We start from the raw sequence: 19,729 nt of genomic DNA on the forward strand, positions 1-19,729 counted from the left end.
TGAACTGAAATAGAATGTCCCCACCTGCTGCGTTCTAGGGCTGTTGCTGTGACCCGGATCCACTGCCGGTTCACATTCTGTAGCGTCTTCACCGCCACATCACTCAGGGGAAGCTTGAGGCTCACTTCATTCAGACGTTCAACGTCGGGTGACTGGGCTGTCAGCGCCAGCACATGATTCTATTTAAAAATTAAATTCCAGATATTGTGATCACAGTAAGATCTAGATGATGAAAGTCTCAGAGATCCTGATGACCTCCCTTATCTCCAAGATGAGAGAACTGGGCTTAAACAGGTAAATGACTTGCCCACAGTCAAACAGTCAGTGTTAGAACTGGACCTGAACCCCCCGTCTTCAACCCAGTGTCTTTTCTAGTGTAAAAAACAGCACCTTGTCAGCCCTCAAAGAGCCCAGGAAATAGAAAGTGATCTCAGTTTGTCTTTGAGAGGACAGAAATGGGCTTTTTAAATTCCCATTTAGTATGCCAACAACTTGACCTTCAACAAATCATGCAGTTTACCTACAAATCAAATCAAAATTTAATTATTAAAATAGCCCTAACACATCCAGATTTTGGGGGAACTTGAAATCACAATAAAGCAAACTCATAAAAATATCATTAAGAAGCTATTCCAGAGATAGTCGCTAGGTCCTTTACAATATTCAGGTCAACCCTAGAGGACTATGCCTTGATAGCTTAGGTCAGAGGAGGCAAGCTTTTCCTGTAAAAGGTTACCTCATAAATATTTTAGGCTGTTAGGGGTCAAATGACCTCTGTTACAACTACTGAACTCTATCCCTTTGGCATTAAAAACTCCCACAAATGATGCATAAATGGAAGGGCAGACTGATGTGCTATGGAAACCTTATTTACCAACACATGTGGTAGATTGAGCTTGGATTTGTGCAGTAGTTTGCAGACCCCTAATCTAGGTTATGATTTTTAATCCTCAAGATTCAGAATTCTTCAATTCTTCCACTTTTATGTTAACTATTAAGGAATTATTTACATAATCCCTTACTAAATTTATGAAGGAAATAAAGAAAAATACTCAACTGACAGGGTACTTTACTTCTGATCTTCAACTAACCAGAACAATCCAGTGAATCGTAACAGCCAATTCCTAGAATATTTTAGTTAACCAAAGCTAATTAAGTAAAGACAGCAGGATTTAAAAATCTATAAAAATTGCCATGGCGCATTACTAGAAGAGATGCCAATGTTGACGTAAGTTTCTAGACCTCAGGGAAAAATTGGGCAAGGATGAATCACATGAAAAATGATAGCACTCAAGAGTCAGGGTGCAGATAGATTCTGAAATGCAATAGTTGTTAACTTATTTTTAGCCTACAGTGACTTTAAGTCCCTAGGAAAGACAAATATTGGCACTACCAGAAATATGCCAGAATTTTCTTCTTTTTCTTGCTGGTAGAGTTTGTCTAAATTCTCTTCTTCATGCATAATAAGACCTTTTAAAGATTCCAACTGGTCCCCAAAATCCTTGAACTCTGATAGAACAAACTAGAATGAAAGAGATTTTCATTAAGGACAATATTCAAATGCAATTATAATGAAATTAAGCATAGTCTTAGGAACTGAAAAAGCTGAACTTTCTTTCAACCCTTAGCAGTTCACTATAAACTGAGTACTCCAAGGTGGATCCTTAGATAAACTCCTGATTCTCATTCTTGCCTTTGGCAAAGAAGGGAGCTTTCAGGTATGAATGAATCATCTGCTCAAGGGATGAATAGGTCACCCTCTCCTACTGCACCTCCTTAAGCAGGTGGTCCATTCATCTCCCTTCACCAGGGAAAATAAAAATATTTACAGGGCTGTGATATGAGAGCTCTGTGGCTTTTTGGACAGTACAAGAGTAAAGGCTTTTAAAAAGTAAATAAAAACTACAACAAACAAGTGGCCAGATTCTTCTGTGACTCAATTACTTTACTTGGAGATCCAAGTGACTATGAGATCTGAATACTGTATGGAATGTAGTATCTTTCTTCTTAAAGAATAGTGTTCAATGAAGAGTAAAAGTTTGCATAACATCTGGCCATTGACCATATGATTTAAGAACCACATGGCTGAAGAGTCACGCCAAATGGCAGACCTGTTCAGGGCATCTCAAGAAGCAGTCCACAGAACACTCATAAGAACACTATCTAGGACACAAGGAATCTAAGGCATCCTGCAAATGTCCATGAGTTCAGCTTGAATGAAAAAATAAGATAAACCTCAAATTCGTTTGTTTTCATGAGCAGCATGGTTTCCAAGTAAGAAGCCCTCTGGAGTGAGTGCTGGTGACCAGAGAGGAGCACGTGGGAGCTGGACTCTGTAGGCTTGAGGAGTCGATCCAGGAGAGTGGCATTTTGGTGAATGGCTTCTTTTGTCTTCTGCACATCGTGCTGAAGCTCCTGTAGGAGAAAAAAAAAGTGATGATAAAACATTTCTCCTCCTTTCACCACATGCACCTATCCCCTACCACACCATCAACCTTAAAGAGAATTTCTGACCTGAAGTTCTGGAATTTGTCTGTTCAGAGGTGAAACTTACCTTCTGCTGCCAGGGTCTTGTCTGTGAGCACCACGGGGTCTCCCCAAGCCCACAGGTCCTGGCCTTGCCTGTCTCCTCCACAGCCTGTCACATACCTGTCCTAACCCACTTCTCTCTGTCCCTGTAGTCTGTCTAGCTAGCTTCCAGGTCACAGCCCTCTCCAGTAGGCTGCCTTGGGTGGTATTCTCAAGGGCAATTGCACCTACTTTTATGTCTTGCAAGGCTGGGGTCAAGATCTCTGCCAGGTTGTTTCCAGACATATTGATGTTTGCAAGCTCTTGGTACTTTGCTTCTTGTTGCTCCAGCCTTGCCATGGTGTTGGTGTGAGCGCTGTTATAGGCGTTCCAGAGCTGCAGCAGACTCTGGGCCTTCTGCAGCTGGTCTGCAATGTCTTGGTTTACCTGGGTCCACCTGTCAGGGTCACATGAACAACAGGACCCTTAGTCCATCTTTCCCCTGGCAGCACAAGGACAGCGCACATGTCTATCTCTGAGTGTATAGTAGGTGTATCATTGAGAAGACACTGTAAAATTCCCCTTTTTATTAATGCTACCATGATTATATATATATGGTCAGAAATATGAGTTAGGACATTTAGCTGAATTTATAATTCTCAAAAGAAATGACCAAATTTGTGACTGGCAAGGAACAGCTGCTATATTACAAAAGTCTCTAAGGTAAAAGGTGGCCAAAAGCACTAACCGGATGAACCTCTCCACACGGAAGGGTCTCCTATTTTAGAAACTGGGAGAGCAGTGTCTTTAAATAGGCTTTACTTAAATTGTGTTTACATCTAATTCGTTTCTAATCACAAGAGTAATTTGTTTCTTCATATGAAAGTGGAAATAAAGGAAATTGTTTTCATATATAGATTTTCCCATTTAACTAAATATTTTTTTGGTTATTAATAAAAAGCAAGTCTAACTTTAAATAGCTATAATAATGGACTATAAGTGATGTGCTTTTTGTTTAATTACATAATTATTAAGTAGTATGGCTATTGTGACAATTTTCAGTTTTTGCTTTTGTATAAATGCTCAGGTATACTTTTTAGTTTTTTTTTTTCTAGCATCTCAAGATCTTGATCTTTAATCTAGATTTTTGACAAAATTATTTGGTCAATGATATAAAAATACCTATCTTTAAGATTATAGTTATATATGACCAAACTACTTTCTAAGAGCATTTTGTTTACATTAAGAACTTGAAGCATGAGAAAGCTTGGTTCATAATATCCTCAATCCTGAGAAATGGTGAAAATGGAGGGAAATGGTACAAATGCTTTAAGCTCTAATGAGAATTATCTTTTTTTCACAAGACTTTTCCCAATCATAAATCTGTTCATTTTAAAATAAAAGCATTATCTCCCTCTCCATTCATCTATATTTAGATTATCTATCTATCCATATGGTCTGTAGGGAACTACTAGGCACATTTGAGGGCTATTTTCTTCAGTCTTTTCCAGTAGGACTTCCAATATAGTCTTGTCTAACAACTGAACATGTGCAGTAGTGACAGTGGGGATACAGGTCTTGACAACAGCAAACTACACCACCAGAGTTTTGAGGGTGCTCTCTGATTCTGAATGCAGTATCAGATGCATTAATACATTCCTCCTGACACTCCCTGCCTCCCTGTCTTCCAAAACAGACCAGATTGAGAGCTGAGAGCCCCACCACAGCATATATAAATATGGTGTCCCTTGTTCAACACTGGCTCAAAGCTGGCTTACAGAAGAGGCTGGATCTGCTTGGAGGAGGGTTAGAGGACATGGAGGAAAGTTTAACTTCTTCACTGTTTGGAGTAGTTTGGGAGTAGTTTGGAATAGTTTGGGTTTAACTCACTCAGCAAAATAGGAACCTAGCAGTATTCCTTAGAATGGGGCTTTCTTCCACAGGCAATTCAGCAAAGAATTACTCCTAGTCCCACACACATCACGGCCATCAGAAGTACCTGAACATCCCCCTTCTTCCAACTTACAATGTTTGCAGTAGAAAAAAACTGTCCATCGGGCTGACTTAGTCTACATCTGCCTGTGATTCTTCACCCGTGAAGATGCACTAGTTTATGCATTAGTTTATGTCCTCTGAAAGGGGCTATTCTGGGGCTGTGATCAGGTAATTTCCAGAGTGGTGACACCAAACACTTGCACAATGTGGGCATGTGACACTTTACAACATCCAATCTTACCTCAACTGGATCCACTGAGGTGGAAGAGACCAGAACAGTACAAACCTGTCATCTCAGATGATGGAGATGAGATTTCATAAGGTCTGTCACTTCATGCACATGTCATCAAGAGAAAGATAATCTGATGTGCTATTTACATTGGATCTTCAAGCTTACCTTGTGTGAGTATCTTGGCATTTCTCTTTAATTATTTCAGCAACTGAGGGGCAGTGGTCTTTGAGTTTTCTAATAATCTCCTGGAGTTTTTCCCAAATGCCTTCATTGCTCTCAGCTTCGTCTTGAAGAGACTGAGAGAACATAGCAGGAAGGTTATTTTCTGAATGGCCTGGCTACTTCCAAGGAAGACAGCAGTTTCCCCACATTGCTGCTATACATCAGTCATATTAATACTCAAACTTTACAGGACTAAGATTAGTTATAAGGAATGTTAAAAAAAAGCAACTGATATTCTTTCATTTGACGACAGAACTTTAAAAAAGCAAACTAAACAAACACCCCCACCTCAAGCCCCAAAACATTTAAATCAAAATGTTAAGGACATCCAAAATGAAGAAAAATTCAGTAAGTATGACCATGTTCATTCTGGAATTTCAAATTACTCCTTTGATGCTGGTGTTTCAAAGTGTTTTGTGCTTCTCTGCAGAGAGCACAGAAGTGATTTCACCCATTACTGTGCTTACTTCCATTAGAGATTTTCCACTAATGATGTATTGTGCCAAGGGCTGGCCAATTTACCTGAAGGTTCTGCACCTGGCAGCTCAAGGCCTCCAAAGATAAAACAACAGGTTTGCTGTGCTCCAAGCAGTAACATAAACGGACAGTCATTGTATTCACATTCTCATAGAGCTTGTCACAGATCTTCCACTCCTGTAAGATGGACTGCACGGAGGCTTTGAGCTCACTGACCTGTAGAAAAATTGGAAACAGATTTAGAAAATAATTACAAATGTCCCCTCATATTTTTTTTCTTTCTACGGATTCTACCATTGCTAGTTAGGCATTTCAGCTTGTGAGTACTGGAGGAGCTTCATGGGCCAAGGAACAAAATTATCACAGAAGGCTAAGATTCCATTTCATAGAAATGAAAGCGTGCCTGTGAAAATGTTCTGAAAATCACAAAGCACATAAATGTACAATGTTACTGTGTCATTTGGCACTTAAGTGATTGCTACTGTAGAGCAAGGGTAACCAGACAGGAGCATGGGCAGTCAGAATGACTTCTCAACAGGGGAGGGGATGCAGTGGGGGGTGTGTTTCATCATGTTTTGATAATCATTAGAGGGTGGAAGTTGAAGCATTTAAATGATTTCAGGTACATCGAGGGTATATAACTCCATTAGGTAAGGAACCTTATAACTCAACAATTAAAAGACAAACTAAAAAAACAGGCAAGGATTATGAATAGATGTCTCTAAAGGAGATGGGCCAATGGCCAAACAGCACATAAAAAGATGCCAAAAATCCAGTCATTAAAGAAATACAAGTAAGAAAATTATCATGCATATTCACTAGGATGGTTTTAACGAGTTAAATAATAACAAGTATTGGCAAGGTCTGGAAGGTATGGCAGTCTCATACATTGTTGCTGGGAACAAATGATGCAGCCACTGTCCAAAAGTTTGGCAAAGCTTCAAAAAATTAAATGTAGTCACCATGTATCCTATCAGTCCTACTCTTGGAGGATGGTGTGCACACTGAAAGCCTGTGTTCACAAATGTTCAATGCAGATGATTCATACATAATAGCCTAAAGTGGGAATAATCCAAATGCCCATGGATAAACCAAATGTGGTAATGCCATACAAGGGATTATTATTCATTCATAAAAAGTAGTTCCAGTACATGCTGTAATACTATTGATCTTGGAAACATACCAAGAGAAGACACAATTGTGTTTACATGAAATGTACAAAATAGGCAATCTACCAATATAGAGATAATAAGTCAATTGATGACCCAGGTGATAAAGATGTTCTGGAATTAGAAAGGACTGATATAATGCATATAATGAAAACCACACAGTTGTATATTCAAATGGGTGAATTTTGTGGTATGTGAATTACCTCTCAATTGAGAATAAAGATCTGAGCAGAAATGGAGTATGATCACTCTGTTAGTCCAACTGAGCACGCTGAGTGGAGGGCAGTGTCAGGTTTGGATGCAACCACACACACCCGTGTGCAGCCCTCTGTTCTCTGCCTGGCAACTGCAGGCGGCACCATATCCACAGGGCAGAGGTTTCTTCAGCCCCTGCCCCCAATACAGACCCATCAGCAACAACCTGGGGCACTAAAATGTTAGTCTTGTGCTGGTAATTATGTGAGCAAATAACTTTATAAGGGCAGGATGACTTGGTACAAAAAGCAGGGCTCCATACATTAAGAAAGAATAAGTTAGGAAGGAAGGCAGGCAGGCAGGCAGGGAGCTATCTACAGATGTACCCTCAAGAGGGACCTGTCTGGGGGCAGGCTGATTCTGAGACAAAGCAGAGTCATCCCAGCACTTCTAAACACTCATAGCACTGGTGTGGTATGGGTTGTAGGCCTTCATGGCTTCCACACAGAGCATGGGTGCAGCTGCAGGTGCTCTTAAGGGTAAAATAGCACAGCACCATGGAGAAGTAGTACATGTGGTTTAAGGAAAAGGGTATCATTTAGCACAAATCAAGGTATCAAGAACATTTCCAAAGAGCTGAAACTGGAATCGGCCAGGAGGGCGGCACTGATTGTGCACCACATAAACATGGCTACAAAGGTGGAAATAAATGAATGGTATCACCCCTCGTCATAGACCAGGAGACTGAGGCTTAGAGAGGTTAAGGACTTGCCCTAGAATGCAGAAAATGGTGCTTCCAGGGTCTATATATAGCCCTCAGAGAGGCCAAGCCTTTGCACTAAGCTACTAAGCTATACTGACTCTGGACAATTTACGGCTAGATGATCGAGGACTCACGTACTCTGTAGTAAAGATTTAGTAATTGTTTTACTGAGCCATAATTCACCTACCATACAATTCACCTTTTTACGTGAACAAATCTCATCAGTTTTGTAACATTTTCATTATCCCTCAAAAAAACCCCATTCCCATTAGCAATCATTCCTCATTTTCCCTTCAGCCTTCTTCAACCACTAATCTACTTTCTGCCCTTGTAGATTTACCTGTTCTGGAAATTTCTCAAAAATTAAATAGATGTATATGTGGTTTTTTGTGGATGGTTTCATTTACTTAGCACCAGGTTTTCAAGACCATCAATGTCATAGCATGAAATCAGTATTTCATCCCTTTTTATGGCTAAACAATATTCCACCATATAGAACGTCACTAATAAGTTTATAGACTTTTTTTGTTTTTATGCTTTTGGCTATTAGGAATAATGCTGCTATGAAATTTCATGTACAGGGTTTTGGTGTGTACATATGTTTTCTTTTCTCTTGGGTAAACAGGTAGAACGGAACTGTGGACTGTTTCCCAATGCAGCTGTATCACTTTACATTTACATGAGGGCTTCAATTTCTCTATATCCCTGCAAAAACTTGTTATTGTCTCTTTTCACTATGCAATAGCAGTGTGAAGTGGTATTTCATTGTGGTTTTGATTTGCATTTCATAAATAGTTAGTTATATTGCATATCTTTTCATGTGCTCTTGGCCATCTGCATATTTGCCTTAGAAAAATGTCTATTTGCTTATTTTTTTCCCCTTTTGGGTATTTGTCCCTTTACTATCAAGTAGTAATTCTTCATATATACCAGATACTTTTATTTACCTTTGACAAACAAAAGTATTTAACTTTAATGAAGTTCTCCCCCCTTTGCTTGCTTGTGTTTTTGATATCATATTTAAGAAAACATTGTCTAATTTAATGTCATGACAGTTTTTACCTGTGTTTCTTCTAAGGATTTTTATATTTTTAGCTCTTATGTCTTTGATCCATTTGGACTGTTTTATATATATGTCATGCATGCAGGCATGTAGCTTCATTCTTTACAATGTGAATATTCAGTTCCTCTAGTAGCATTACAAAATACAAACTATTTCTCCCCCCAACAATGAATTAGCATTCTTGCTGAAAAATCAATGGATAGATGTGAGAGTATTTCTGGACTTTCAATTCTGTTCCTTTCATTCACAAGTTTATCCTTACACTAGTACCATCTGCATTTTATATATATTTCTACTACCTCATTTAATTCCCCACTCTATTTTTATTATATTTTAATTCATTAAACTATAATCTGTTCACATATATTTCCTTCAGTAGCATGTGAGCTCTTTGAGGACAATGTGTCTATTTATTTTCTTATTTATATTTGTATTCTTGGCACTATATAGACTTTTGATATGAACATATGTTTTCCTTTATCTGCTTTGCACAAATATTTTATATTCTTTTTTTGCACAAATATGTTTAACAAATGGCAGAATAAAGCTCATCTTAATGTTTCCATCCTGAGGGGAAAGAAGAGGCTGAGGGACACCTACAGCTTCCTTCACAAAGGTTATTCCCAGTTCTCTCTGGAACAAATGGCAGAAGAGTCAGCAGATGAAAAGTAATCTACAATGAAGACTCCACAGGAAACATGGACACAATAATAATTCTAAGTATTTAGAATTTCCCCCCTGTTATGTGACAATTTCAAAGTTATTGTCTAAAGATGTGTCTCCTTTCACTTTTGATGCTCTCCTCCTAGAAGTAGTTAATTTAGACTTCCATATACTTTCATTAAATGACCAGTCATTCCATTATCTTCTATATTTTCTTCTATCCAAAATGCTACTTTTCTCCCCATCTCTGGTATTTTCCCTAAACTGTGCTCTTAACAGAGGCTCCATGAGAAAGACCACTCACCTCCCTATATGTGGAGGATCTAGTCGTTCCTTTACAGCTGCACCTATTTATCTGGCCAGGAAACAAAGTCAGAGGGGAATGCAGACATTTTTGTCTATGTGAGCATATTGAAACAAAATGAAGATAACTAAGTAGATTTCTAGCCTGCCAAGGGTGTTATAATTTGCCTCTAATTATCCAGTGCAAAAAACCCAGGATTTGAAATAGTTTTCTCTACATTACACGTCACTCTTTTTCTCAGCCACTTTTCAGTTTTTAAAATAGAGTAAGCTCCATGATTGAACAACAAGTCAGAAAAAAGGATATGTGATAAGAAACAGTCTACTTCAAATGAATTCAGTACCTGGCTGGTAACACTGTTCCTCTTTTGAAATAATCCATTAATTCTGGATGCCATATCTTCTAATAGTGGCATTGTCCCACTCTCTGAGGTCAGGGAACTTTGTCTCAATTCATCCAATGCTTTGGATTTAATTGCAAGTTGATTTTCTATATCCTGAAAGGCCAAAAGGAAAAGATTTTCTCATGCCCTACTTTATAAAACAATTTAAAAATATGTAAGAGACAGAAGTTGCCACTATTCAAATAAAAATGCCATTAAATACTATCACATAATATTATACCTAAAGATCTTAATCATAACACAATTCAATTTTTTAGTATGTGGCTGCAGATTTTAGAAGCATCTAGGAAACAGACCCTTACCATCATGGTATAGTAAAAAAAGACCAGGACACATGGTCCCCATTCCATGTCTGCCTAGACTGGCTGTTCCACCTGGCATGGCATCATCAAATCCTCAAGTCTGCATTTCTCAGCTAGAAAACAATGATGATGATCCATACCAGGCAGAGCTTAAACCTCATAGGGCCTGTTGGGGTTGGTGTAGCAATGGGCTCTGGAATGTAGTCTCCCACTGAGGAGGTGGATGCCATATCTGAGGTGGCTTTAAGAGTCCTAAAGTAAAAATGGCTTGTGGGTAGACAGAAACAGGACATGGCCATTTAAAAAGACCTACTACAGTAGTGTTGCTGCTCACATCTTCTGTCCAGATTATTCTGGAACTTGACCTGACTGGGGTCTAACGTGACTTCCCACCCTGCCAGCAGTGCTGGACCTGAGGTAGTGGGTGTGGAAGCAGCATGAAGAGCTGCTGCCTGCAGGTGCAGGGACAATAAGGAGCATTGCAGGGTTGTGCTTAAGGAGCAACACTTCAGTGACATTTGGGAGATGGTACCTCAAGGACTAAGTGGCAAGTGACAAACACAAAAGGCATGTCCGATATCCTCAGGTCCAAGTATGGCTTAGGGGAACCAAAGGACAAATGGTCCTTTTCAAACACAGTGCACAGCAGGCGATGGTTTTCCTCTAAATAAACAGTGGAAGACTGAAAAGAATGGAAACTTCAGAGTGATTTTGTGAAAACTGGGTACACTACTTAAAAAACACAAAAACTGGAAAATACCTGAATCAAAATTCCCTTTGAGCATTTTTCCTCTTTGGGAGTAACATGTAACACCCCTCAGAACAAGGGCTGTGAAAATATCTTCTGTTGCTCACCACAGGTAAACAAAAGCGTTTGAGGTTTGTAGAACCCAAGAACAATGATCTATTTGACATGAACAAGTAAATGTGTGGGCTTGTGGGAAAGCACCCAGAAACTATAGCAGCTTGCCCTGTCCTTGGAGATGAGTGGGACTGAATCATTCGAGCCAGCTGGACAGGTGTGCCTTCTCACCTGACAATCTAGCAGCATCTTCTGCACAGAGGTCACGCTTTCAGGTTTTCGCAAAGTTTTCAGTCTCTCCTCTTGGGCCTCCATCCAGTTATCTAAAATCTGTATTTTGTTTTCATTCTCAGTGATACTTTCCAAAAGTTGTTCTAAATGTTGTACCTATAAATTGGTAACAAATATATATATATTAAAAAATCCTTATTTTAAACCACATGTCTTAAAATATAAATGTTATGTGTGATTTTTAATAGGATAATTTTATTTCCTCTTAGATTATAAATATTTTGCACAGTAAGACTCTCAATAACATTAGAATAGAAATTCATAAATTAGGATTTAGAATTAACCCCCACCACCCCTTAAAAAATCTAGCATTGGATGTAGCTATACACAATGGAATATTACTCAGCAACCAAAAAAAAAAAAGAAAGACATGTTTTTTGCAGCAACATGGATGGAGCTGGAAAAGATCATGCTTAGTGAAATAAGCCAGAAAGAAAAGGAAAAATATGGATGGCTTCTCTCATAGCAGGAATATAACGGAACAGGCGAGAAAATGATAATGATGAACAGCTATATACCAAAGACATTTTGTGGGGAGTGGGGAATGGAATCAAAACCAGCGCGGGGAGGGAAATGCACTGGACTATGGTGATGGCACATGGGTGATTTGGTGATGGGAAACGTAAGGGGATAGTAACTGAGATGGAAAAATGCACAAAAAATATGTAAAAATAAATTATAAAATTTAAAAAAATAATAAAACAACAACAACAACAACAAATCTAGCATTGGAAATGAAAGTTAATCTGCTGGCTGTTTGGGAGTTCAAAAATATTTGCTCAAAATAGAGTCATGTCACTAATCGTTAAAATCTTTTCACTGAATCATCTATTGATATATGTAAAGCTGTAGAAAATTTTATTTCCTCTAGATTCTTGAGATGTTTAGCATTAAATCACCATTAAAAAGTTATGAAAAATGCATCAATTTAATAAAATATTGTTTTTATTGTGTTTTCATGTCAAGTGTTCATAGTTTTTATTAGGATATCTTTCCCCAATATTCCATAAGTAATTTCTGTGTCACGATATGTTCCTTATATTAATTTAAAAGGCTGTGCAATATTTCATCAAAGGATATAATTTTGCTTCTGTAGTTGGAGATTAAGGCACTTTGCATTTCTCACCAGTATAAATGTTGAATTGAACACACTGCATTCACATCTTTTCCTTTTTGTAGGACAATCTACTTAAGAAATGTGTAAGAGATAGACTGCTGGGTTAACAGATAAGATGACTGCTATGGTTCTTGAAATTTTCTGAATGCTTTCCACAAGGGTACTTGAGCCAGTTCTGCAACATATGAATGTGATAGCTTTGGACATTTATCTTTATCCTATTATATTTTTCTAATTTAATAAATGTATAATGGTATGTTAATGCTTATTTAAACGCCAGATAATTAAAGTTACAATCGTCTGATGTTTATTTGCTAATGGTAATTTTGTTTCTGTGAATCGTCTGTTCATGTTCTTGTTCATTCATGTACTTGAGTCTTAATTGGTATAAATCTATTTGTATGCATCTTTTATACAACAAAGAAATCAGCCAATTAGCATAGTCAATTATAGATAGTAATTATAGATAGTAAATGTTTTCTGAAGTACTATTTTTCCAAGTTTTCTTAATCATTTTAGAGTCAGGGAATAAAAATCTACCGAAAAATCACATACATTTTCCTTTTCTTTTATGATCTTTTTGAAGCTGAAATAGCTTTGTCCCTCTTGAACACCTACATTCACAGGAAATGTCAAAATTTCTGACCATTTAGTAATCTCACATAATACCTGACATCATCTTACATAAAACTTCTCCACTTGCCTAATTCAATTTCCCACTAAGAAATCTCAGAAGAAATATAGGAACTATTTTCATACTCACATGCACCACCGACAACTGCTGAAAATGCAGGACTGATGACAGCAATAATTGAGATGATGATTGCATTTCCTATGTAGATGTCTTTTAAAACTATTCAGAAAGTGGTAATTTGTGGAGGCCAAAATCACACCTCAGAGTATAACACAGACACGTACCTTTCTATTTAGTGCTCCATGTATCCGGTGCCACTGGCGGTTCATCTCTCCCAGGTGCTCTGCAAACTCTGTTCTCTCATAGCGTTTACTCTCTACATCACAGGTGCTTAGCTGAAGTAAGGACTGGTTAACAAAGTCAACTACCCATTGTTTATAGTCCATTTCCATTCTAAACTCCTAAAACAAAAACAAAAGCAAGCAATGAAAAAGCCTGAAGCAATGATCAGGAGAACTGGGCATCCCTTTGGTGCCAAGTTTCCACCCCTTGACCCAGGGGGACCTGTCAGGAGTTCCTTTCCTCCACTAGGTATCTATTTTATTTGAGTAGAGAGGCTCTGGGGGAATTGCTCATTCCTGAGAGACAGACTCAGAGCTTTCAAACAGACTAAAGAACCAAAGGCAGCATCACTACATGGCAGTGTACCCAGAGACTGACAAGGGATTCTGGTGAGAGGCTGTCTGAGAGTCACACTGGAATTCAGAACTAACCTGCAGGCTCAAGCAAATGAGCCGGGAAGTAGAAGTGAAGATTCTCCCAGAAGACCCAGAACACTTCTAAGGAACTTAGCTGGTTTAAGTAGCTTCTTGTTTCACCAGGGACAGTCTAAGCCTCTGGCTCAGATGACTTGCAATTCTGCAACAATCCTAAACCCACCCAAGGCCATTCAGGTTCCTGTCAAGCCTGCTACTTTTTGGGTTTTGTCCTCCTAGGACCACACTGGAGACCTCTAGGAAGAAGGCTAAGTGGTACCATACTATAGCCTGCAGGAATACATGCGTGTGAGCCATTAAGAGCCTACTATTCATGGAATTAGGCTACGTTAGCATATGAAAGTAAATGCCTTGCTAACTCCTTGCTTTGTGATGAAACCTTTTCATCTTCTGCCTATTTTTTTTTTTAAGATTTATTTATTTGTACATACAGAACTGGGGTACAGGCCAGAGACTCAGGGGCAGTGAGAAACTTCACCAGAGACAGAGTGGGGAGCAGAACAGGCAGATCAACGAAGTACACTGCTGAGGGGAGCAGCGGGCGGGTCAGGAGAGGTCTGCCACGCCATTTGGTCACCTCCGGGGCAGGCGGGATCAAACTCATGCGGACGTGGCTTTAGCTTCTCAGTGCAGTGCTTTAACCCGCTGCACCACCAGGGAGGGCCCCATCTTCTGCCTATTGGGGGGCTAAATCTGTCAGCCTACGAGGACTCTGAAAGCACTTCACCTGGATGTCCATCCACCTATGCGCTCCTCCTAGTGCTGAGCACAAAGCCTGGCACACGCTAATGTTTGTGGGTAGCTTCTTAAGTGGTAGTTAAATATACTTGAAATCAACTATCATGGAGAATGTCTCCATTTATAAAACCTTTTATACAATATCAGCTATTCCTTGCATAGTTTCTTACTCAAAGGACATTTATTTAATATCTACTGGATGCCAGGTATTAGGCTGGCAGTGCTATTTCAGGGAGGGGAAGGGAAGCTAAGTCAAGGTAGGGAGACAGGCAAGTAGATAACTACAATACCATGTGGTAGTAGGAACTACTGACAGTGTCAGGATTAGACACCTAATCCTGAAAAGTAAACTAATTTGAATGGAGAGTGGAGGTGGATTTCTAGAAGAGGAGACACTATAGTTGACTCTTGAAGGATGACTGAGAGGATTTCTACAACCAGGAACAGGGACTGGAATCTTAGGTGGGAAGTACAGCAGGTACAAAAGCATGAGAAGAGACAGCACTAGAAATAGCTGAGGGACCAGAAATTATTTGTTTCAGGCTGAGCCCAGGTTCCCAACATGGAGGATAACAACACGAGATTGGAGAGGTTAAGAGTGGTCAGCTAAAGGGCCCTCCCTGGTAGTGCATGTGTTAAAAATAAAGCTCAGCACAGTGAAGCTAAAAGCTGTCACTTCAGCACAAGTTCGATCCCCTGCCAGGGAGGTGACCCACTATGGTGCAGCAGACCTCTCTTGTCTCACCTGCTGCTCTCCTCAGCAGTGTAGTTTCAGTCAATCTGCCTGTTTTTCTCCCCACTGTGAATCCTCTCATAGTCCCTGCACCTCTAGCCTATACCCCAGTTCTGTATGCATAAATAAATAAATCTTTAAAAAAGAGAGAGAGGTCAGCTAAAACCTTGGATTCAGTCCTGTGGTGATGGGAACTAATGAAGGAAATAAGCAGAATAAAAGCAAGTGTACCAAGTGCTCTCTCTCTTTCCCTCTCTCGTCAGCCACATCCCATATCCCCAGAATTAGCTTATCTAAATTATATTGTATATGTCTCTGTGTTATTCATTTTCCTCCAACTGACTTGCTTCTTATTTAATAAGTTCTGGCTCCTTTGTATCATTACCTTGTACTTCTGAAGGAGATTTTTAACTTCAGATGCAGAGCTGACTGAGTGCTCAGCACCTTCATCTGCAGTTTGATGCTCTACATTGTTCATCCAGCTAATCATTTCTGTGATTGCTTTACGAGATGGCAATTTCTCCATCTGAAGCTACAAGGACAAAATGATTTCCTTTTAATTACCTATAGTTAACAAAATGAATCAGGGCATCATTAAAGATGATATCTGGTTTGATAAAGGTCTTGCTACATAATTATGCAGGTTACACACAAAAACAAACCCAGCATTCAAGCTTAGAATAAGTGACCCCAAAACAATGACAACGACCTTCACATAAACTAACACTGTGGCACAGATAAACTGGGAAATAAATTAAGCCCAATTTCTCTCTTAAGAAAGATCCCATTGGAGGAGAGTCTAGTAATTAAGACCTATATTCAGTGGTGCCAAAGAAAAATAGGTAGTGTCAATGAAAATTATTGAGTCAGAGAAATAATTTTAAAAGAGTTGTGCGCTAACAAGTGAATGCTAATTCAAATGCCTAACTACTTACCTGGTGAAGTTTTTCTTGAATATCTGGAAGCTGAGTTATGAGCATTGTCCATTTTTGCTCAAACTGGGCTAGTGAAGCCCTGAGGGTAGCTGTGTCTGCTTCTTTCAGGTGAAGAAGCTGGTTCCCAGTACTTATAACTGCTGTCTTCAAGGAGGACTTATCATCAAGTTCCTTTGAAAACTCCTAATGGAAATAGTTTTAAAGTTTAGACAAATTTAAAGTCTGAACATAGCACAGAGAAGCTAAGAAAATGAATTCAATACAAAGAATATTTGTGTATGGATGTGTACATGTCTGAGTGTGGACACAGACAGACAGATACACACACACACACACACACACACACACACACACTTTCCTAATGAGTATTAGGAACTATTCCAAGAACTACCTTAGAGAACAAAACAGATGAAATTCCTGCTCTATGGGTAGTTTATAATCTGGTAAACTAATATTTTTTGAAGTAAATAAATTATCCTTCCAGCTTTAAAAATAAACCAGGGAACACACTAGAAAATTTACATGAACAAACACTTTAATACCAATAACAGTCCTGTATATAGCACTTCATAATCCACACATTTGTCAACTCTAACATTTATGAATAACTCAGTGACATTCTTGAGGGGTAGGGGAACTGTTTTCTGCATTATAAAACAGATTTCAGCACAAATTATGTGTGTGTGTGTATGGTTTATGAGGTAAATTAAAAGTATACTTTTGTCATTATAAATGAACTACATAAACAGATACCTTTAAGTTTGAAAATGCAGCTGTGACTAGCCTTATTCCTTATCAACAAATGATTATGGGAACTTTCATATCAACCCTGGTAATTCTTTACTGATATTCATTTTTGACCAATAATTATCTGCCCATATTCTGTTACGGGCAGATACTTACAAGAAGATTGCTTATATTACTTCTGATTGTATCCAAGTCTTGAGACACATTGAGTGACTGTTCTTTCCAGTAATTCAGAGTTTGCTGAGAAGATTCCAACCACTTGGTTAATAGATCTGAATCTCTGTTATAACTAACAGGAACAAAGTAGTAAAGGAAATTAGAAACCATTAAGTCATGCATCACCAGCATATTTTCTTATTTTAGTGTATAAAAATTCTACTTTCCTCGGCCCTCCCTGGTGGCGCAGCGGGTTAAAGCACTGCACTAAGAAGCTGAAACCACTTCAGCATGAGTTTGATTCCCCCCTGCCCCGGAGGTGACCACATGGTGTGGCAGACCTCTCCAGACCTGCCCGCTGCTCCCCGCAGCAGTGTACTTCGTCGATCTGCCTGTTCTGCTCCCCACTCTGTCTCTGGTGAAGTCTTTCACCACCCCTGAGTCTCTTGCCTGTACCCCCATTCTGTATGCACAAATAAATAAATCTTTAAAAACAAATTCTACTTTCCTCAAGACATGGGATCAACCCAAATGCCCAAAATAGATTACTAGTTTAAAAAGATGTGGTACATATACACAATGGAATATTATTCAGCAATCAAAAAGACTAAACTCATGCCTTTTGCAGTAACATGGATGGAGCTGGAAGGGATCATGCTTAGTGAATTGAAATAAGCCAGAAAGAAAATGAAAAATACTGGATGGTTTCACTCAGCAGGAGCATAAAGGATCAAGGGGAAAACAACTATATACCAGAGATATTTTATGGGGGTGGAATAGGATCAAAAATGGGGGGGGGGAGGGAGAAGTGCATGGGGTTATGGTGTTGGCACAAGGGTGAATTGGTGATGGGAAGTCCACAGGGATTACATCTGAGATGGAAACAAGGCATAAAATGATGTAAAAATAAACTATTATAATAAAATTCTACTTTCCTCAAGTTCAAAACAATCTCAACTAGCTACTAGCAGGAAGGTGGGAGGGGGCCCAGTGGACAGTGTTACCATGGGCCCAGTGGACTATGGGTGCTTGTGGGTAGGTGTGGTGAGATAGTACACAACTGAAGAGTGGGATCCTCTACCTCTGACCTGACTATAGGATTGTAAACCAATGTTACCACAAAAAAGAAAAAGTAAAAAGCCCCACAAAATTCCCTCACTCAAGCAAAGAAATTCTCTGGAGAACTATTAAGACTTGTTCAAAAGCATCTGTTAGGTAAGATTTAAATTTGTAAAATTTTCAAACTTTTGGAAAAGAGCAGGAAAGAGTCACATCTTAGTCTAAAGGCAATGTATAATTTTATAATACCTAGGTCCCTTAGACCTAACTGTATATGTTCTGGAAACTGATTAAGCCAATATTAGACTCCATACTTAGCTCAGCCCAAAAGAGGGGCCAAATTGCTTTGACTGCCTAAGAAAAACAGTACACTAGGAAGACCACATGTAAAATTTGGCTGCTAGCAGAATCCCTGAGGTCTTTCAAAACAGCAAAACCTGACACCACTCAATCCTTAAGCAATATACCTGAGCAGATGCTTCAGAAGTGTTTGCAGTCGGTGTAGTTCATGATCAATTTTTTTGTTTAGGGACAACCACTGTTCTTCTAGTTTTACAATCTGGTCTTCTAGTTCAGGACAACTCACAGATGCCACCAGCTGTTTGCCTTCATTCAGAGTCTGGTAAAGCCAGGCACGCTTCTCATCAATGTTTCTTTTTCTTTGCTAATAAAAGTGAAGTCATAGGATGAATTATGTTACGATGAAAATAGCCCATCTATTCACAAACACTATTAGAAACCTACAGTTGAGGCTGAAGAAACATTAACAGTCATAAGCCTTAAGGTTCTTGCAAGGATACAATTCTACAAAAGCACCTGTATAAGCAAGAAGCAAATATTCCTAGATTTGACAGGATAGTTAATTCCTTCCACCTACAAAATAAAACCAGAACCAACTAGCAGGCTACAGGGTACATTCAACCTGGGGAAAGGTTTGTGTTCCAATTATTTTGAAAATCAGAGAATTATAATGTAGAGTTCAACAAACTAGGGTTTCCTAAGTGAATGTTTCCTAAGAAACTTTCTAATGCCAAATCCTTTACCTGAGAAGAGAACCATTGTAAAGTAGCAGATTTTGTCTAAAGAGCCGTGGACAAATATGAGGACAAATTCCACCCAGAAGCATATCTGAAAGGGGTGATTTCAGGCAAACAAGAGAGAACAGCATAGAGACAATCCTGCAGTTGAAATAATCATGGAGCAGTCTTAATTTATTTTTAAGATGTTTCTTAAACTTGAGAGGCACAATTTAATATTTAGGCTACAAATTTAAATCAATGTTCATTGTAATTTTAAAACAAAATACAAAGTATCTGTTTAAATTTTACAGAAACTTGTTTCATTTAAATAAGCATTTACTTGCATTATTGCATTATTTACCTCTCTATAAGCACCAACACTGAAAAAGTACTATAGCATTGCTTAAAAAGGCAAAGGATGGGCCC

At 38.8% G+C, this 19,729-nt stretch overlaps 1 protein-coding gene across 2 annotated transcripts in view; it reads right to left on the reverse strand.

Annotated features, from left to right (window-relative positions):
* SYNE2 (spectrin repeat containing, nuclear envelope 2) overlaps positions 1-19,729 on the reverse strand; it is a 239,253-nt gene that overhangs the window by 49,486 nt on the left and 170,038 nt on the right. For both annotated transcript variants that reach the window (XM_004681792.2, XM_004681791.2), the window contains exons 78-90: positions 18,752-18,948; positions 17,226-17,358; positions 16,323-16,505; positions 15,773-15,919; positions 13,425-13,601; positions 11,330-11,485; positions 9,935-10,087; positions 5,480-5,650; positions 4,901-5,031; positions 2,761-2,965; positions 2,236-2,415; positions 1,394-1,522; positions 25-179 (exon numbers count right to left, since the gene is read on the reverse strand). In XM_004681792.2, the coding sequence (XP_004681849.1) occupies positions 25-179; positions 1,394-1,522; positions 2,236-2,415; positions 2,761-2,965; positions 4,901-5,031; positions 5,480-5,650; positions 9,935-10,087; positions 11,330-11,485; positions 13,425-13,601; positions 15,773-15,919; positions 16,323-16,505; positions 17,226-17,358; positions 18,752-18,948 (2,117 nt within the window). The remainder of the gene's footprint in view (positions 1-24; positions 180-1,393; positions 1,523-2,235; positions 2,416-2,760; positions 2,966-4,900; positions 5,032-5,479; positions 5,651-9,934; positions 10,088-11,329; positions 11,486-13,424; positions 13,602-15,772; positions 15,920-16,322; positions 16,506-17,225; positions 17,359-18,751; positions 18,949-19,729) is intronic.

The sequence above is a fragment of the Condylura cristata genome, unplaced genomic scaffold (assembly GCF_000260355.1).
Source record: "Condylura cristata isolate star-nosed mole 26May11 unplaced genomic scaffold, ConCri1.0 scaffold00013, whole genome shotgun sequence".
Classification (NCBI taxonomy): domain Eukaryota; kingdom Metazoa; phylum Chordata; class Mammalia; order Eulipotyphla; family Talpidae; genus Condylura; species Condylura cristata.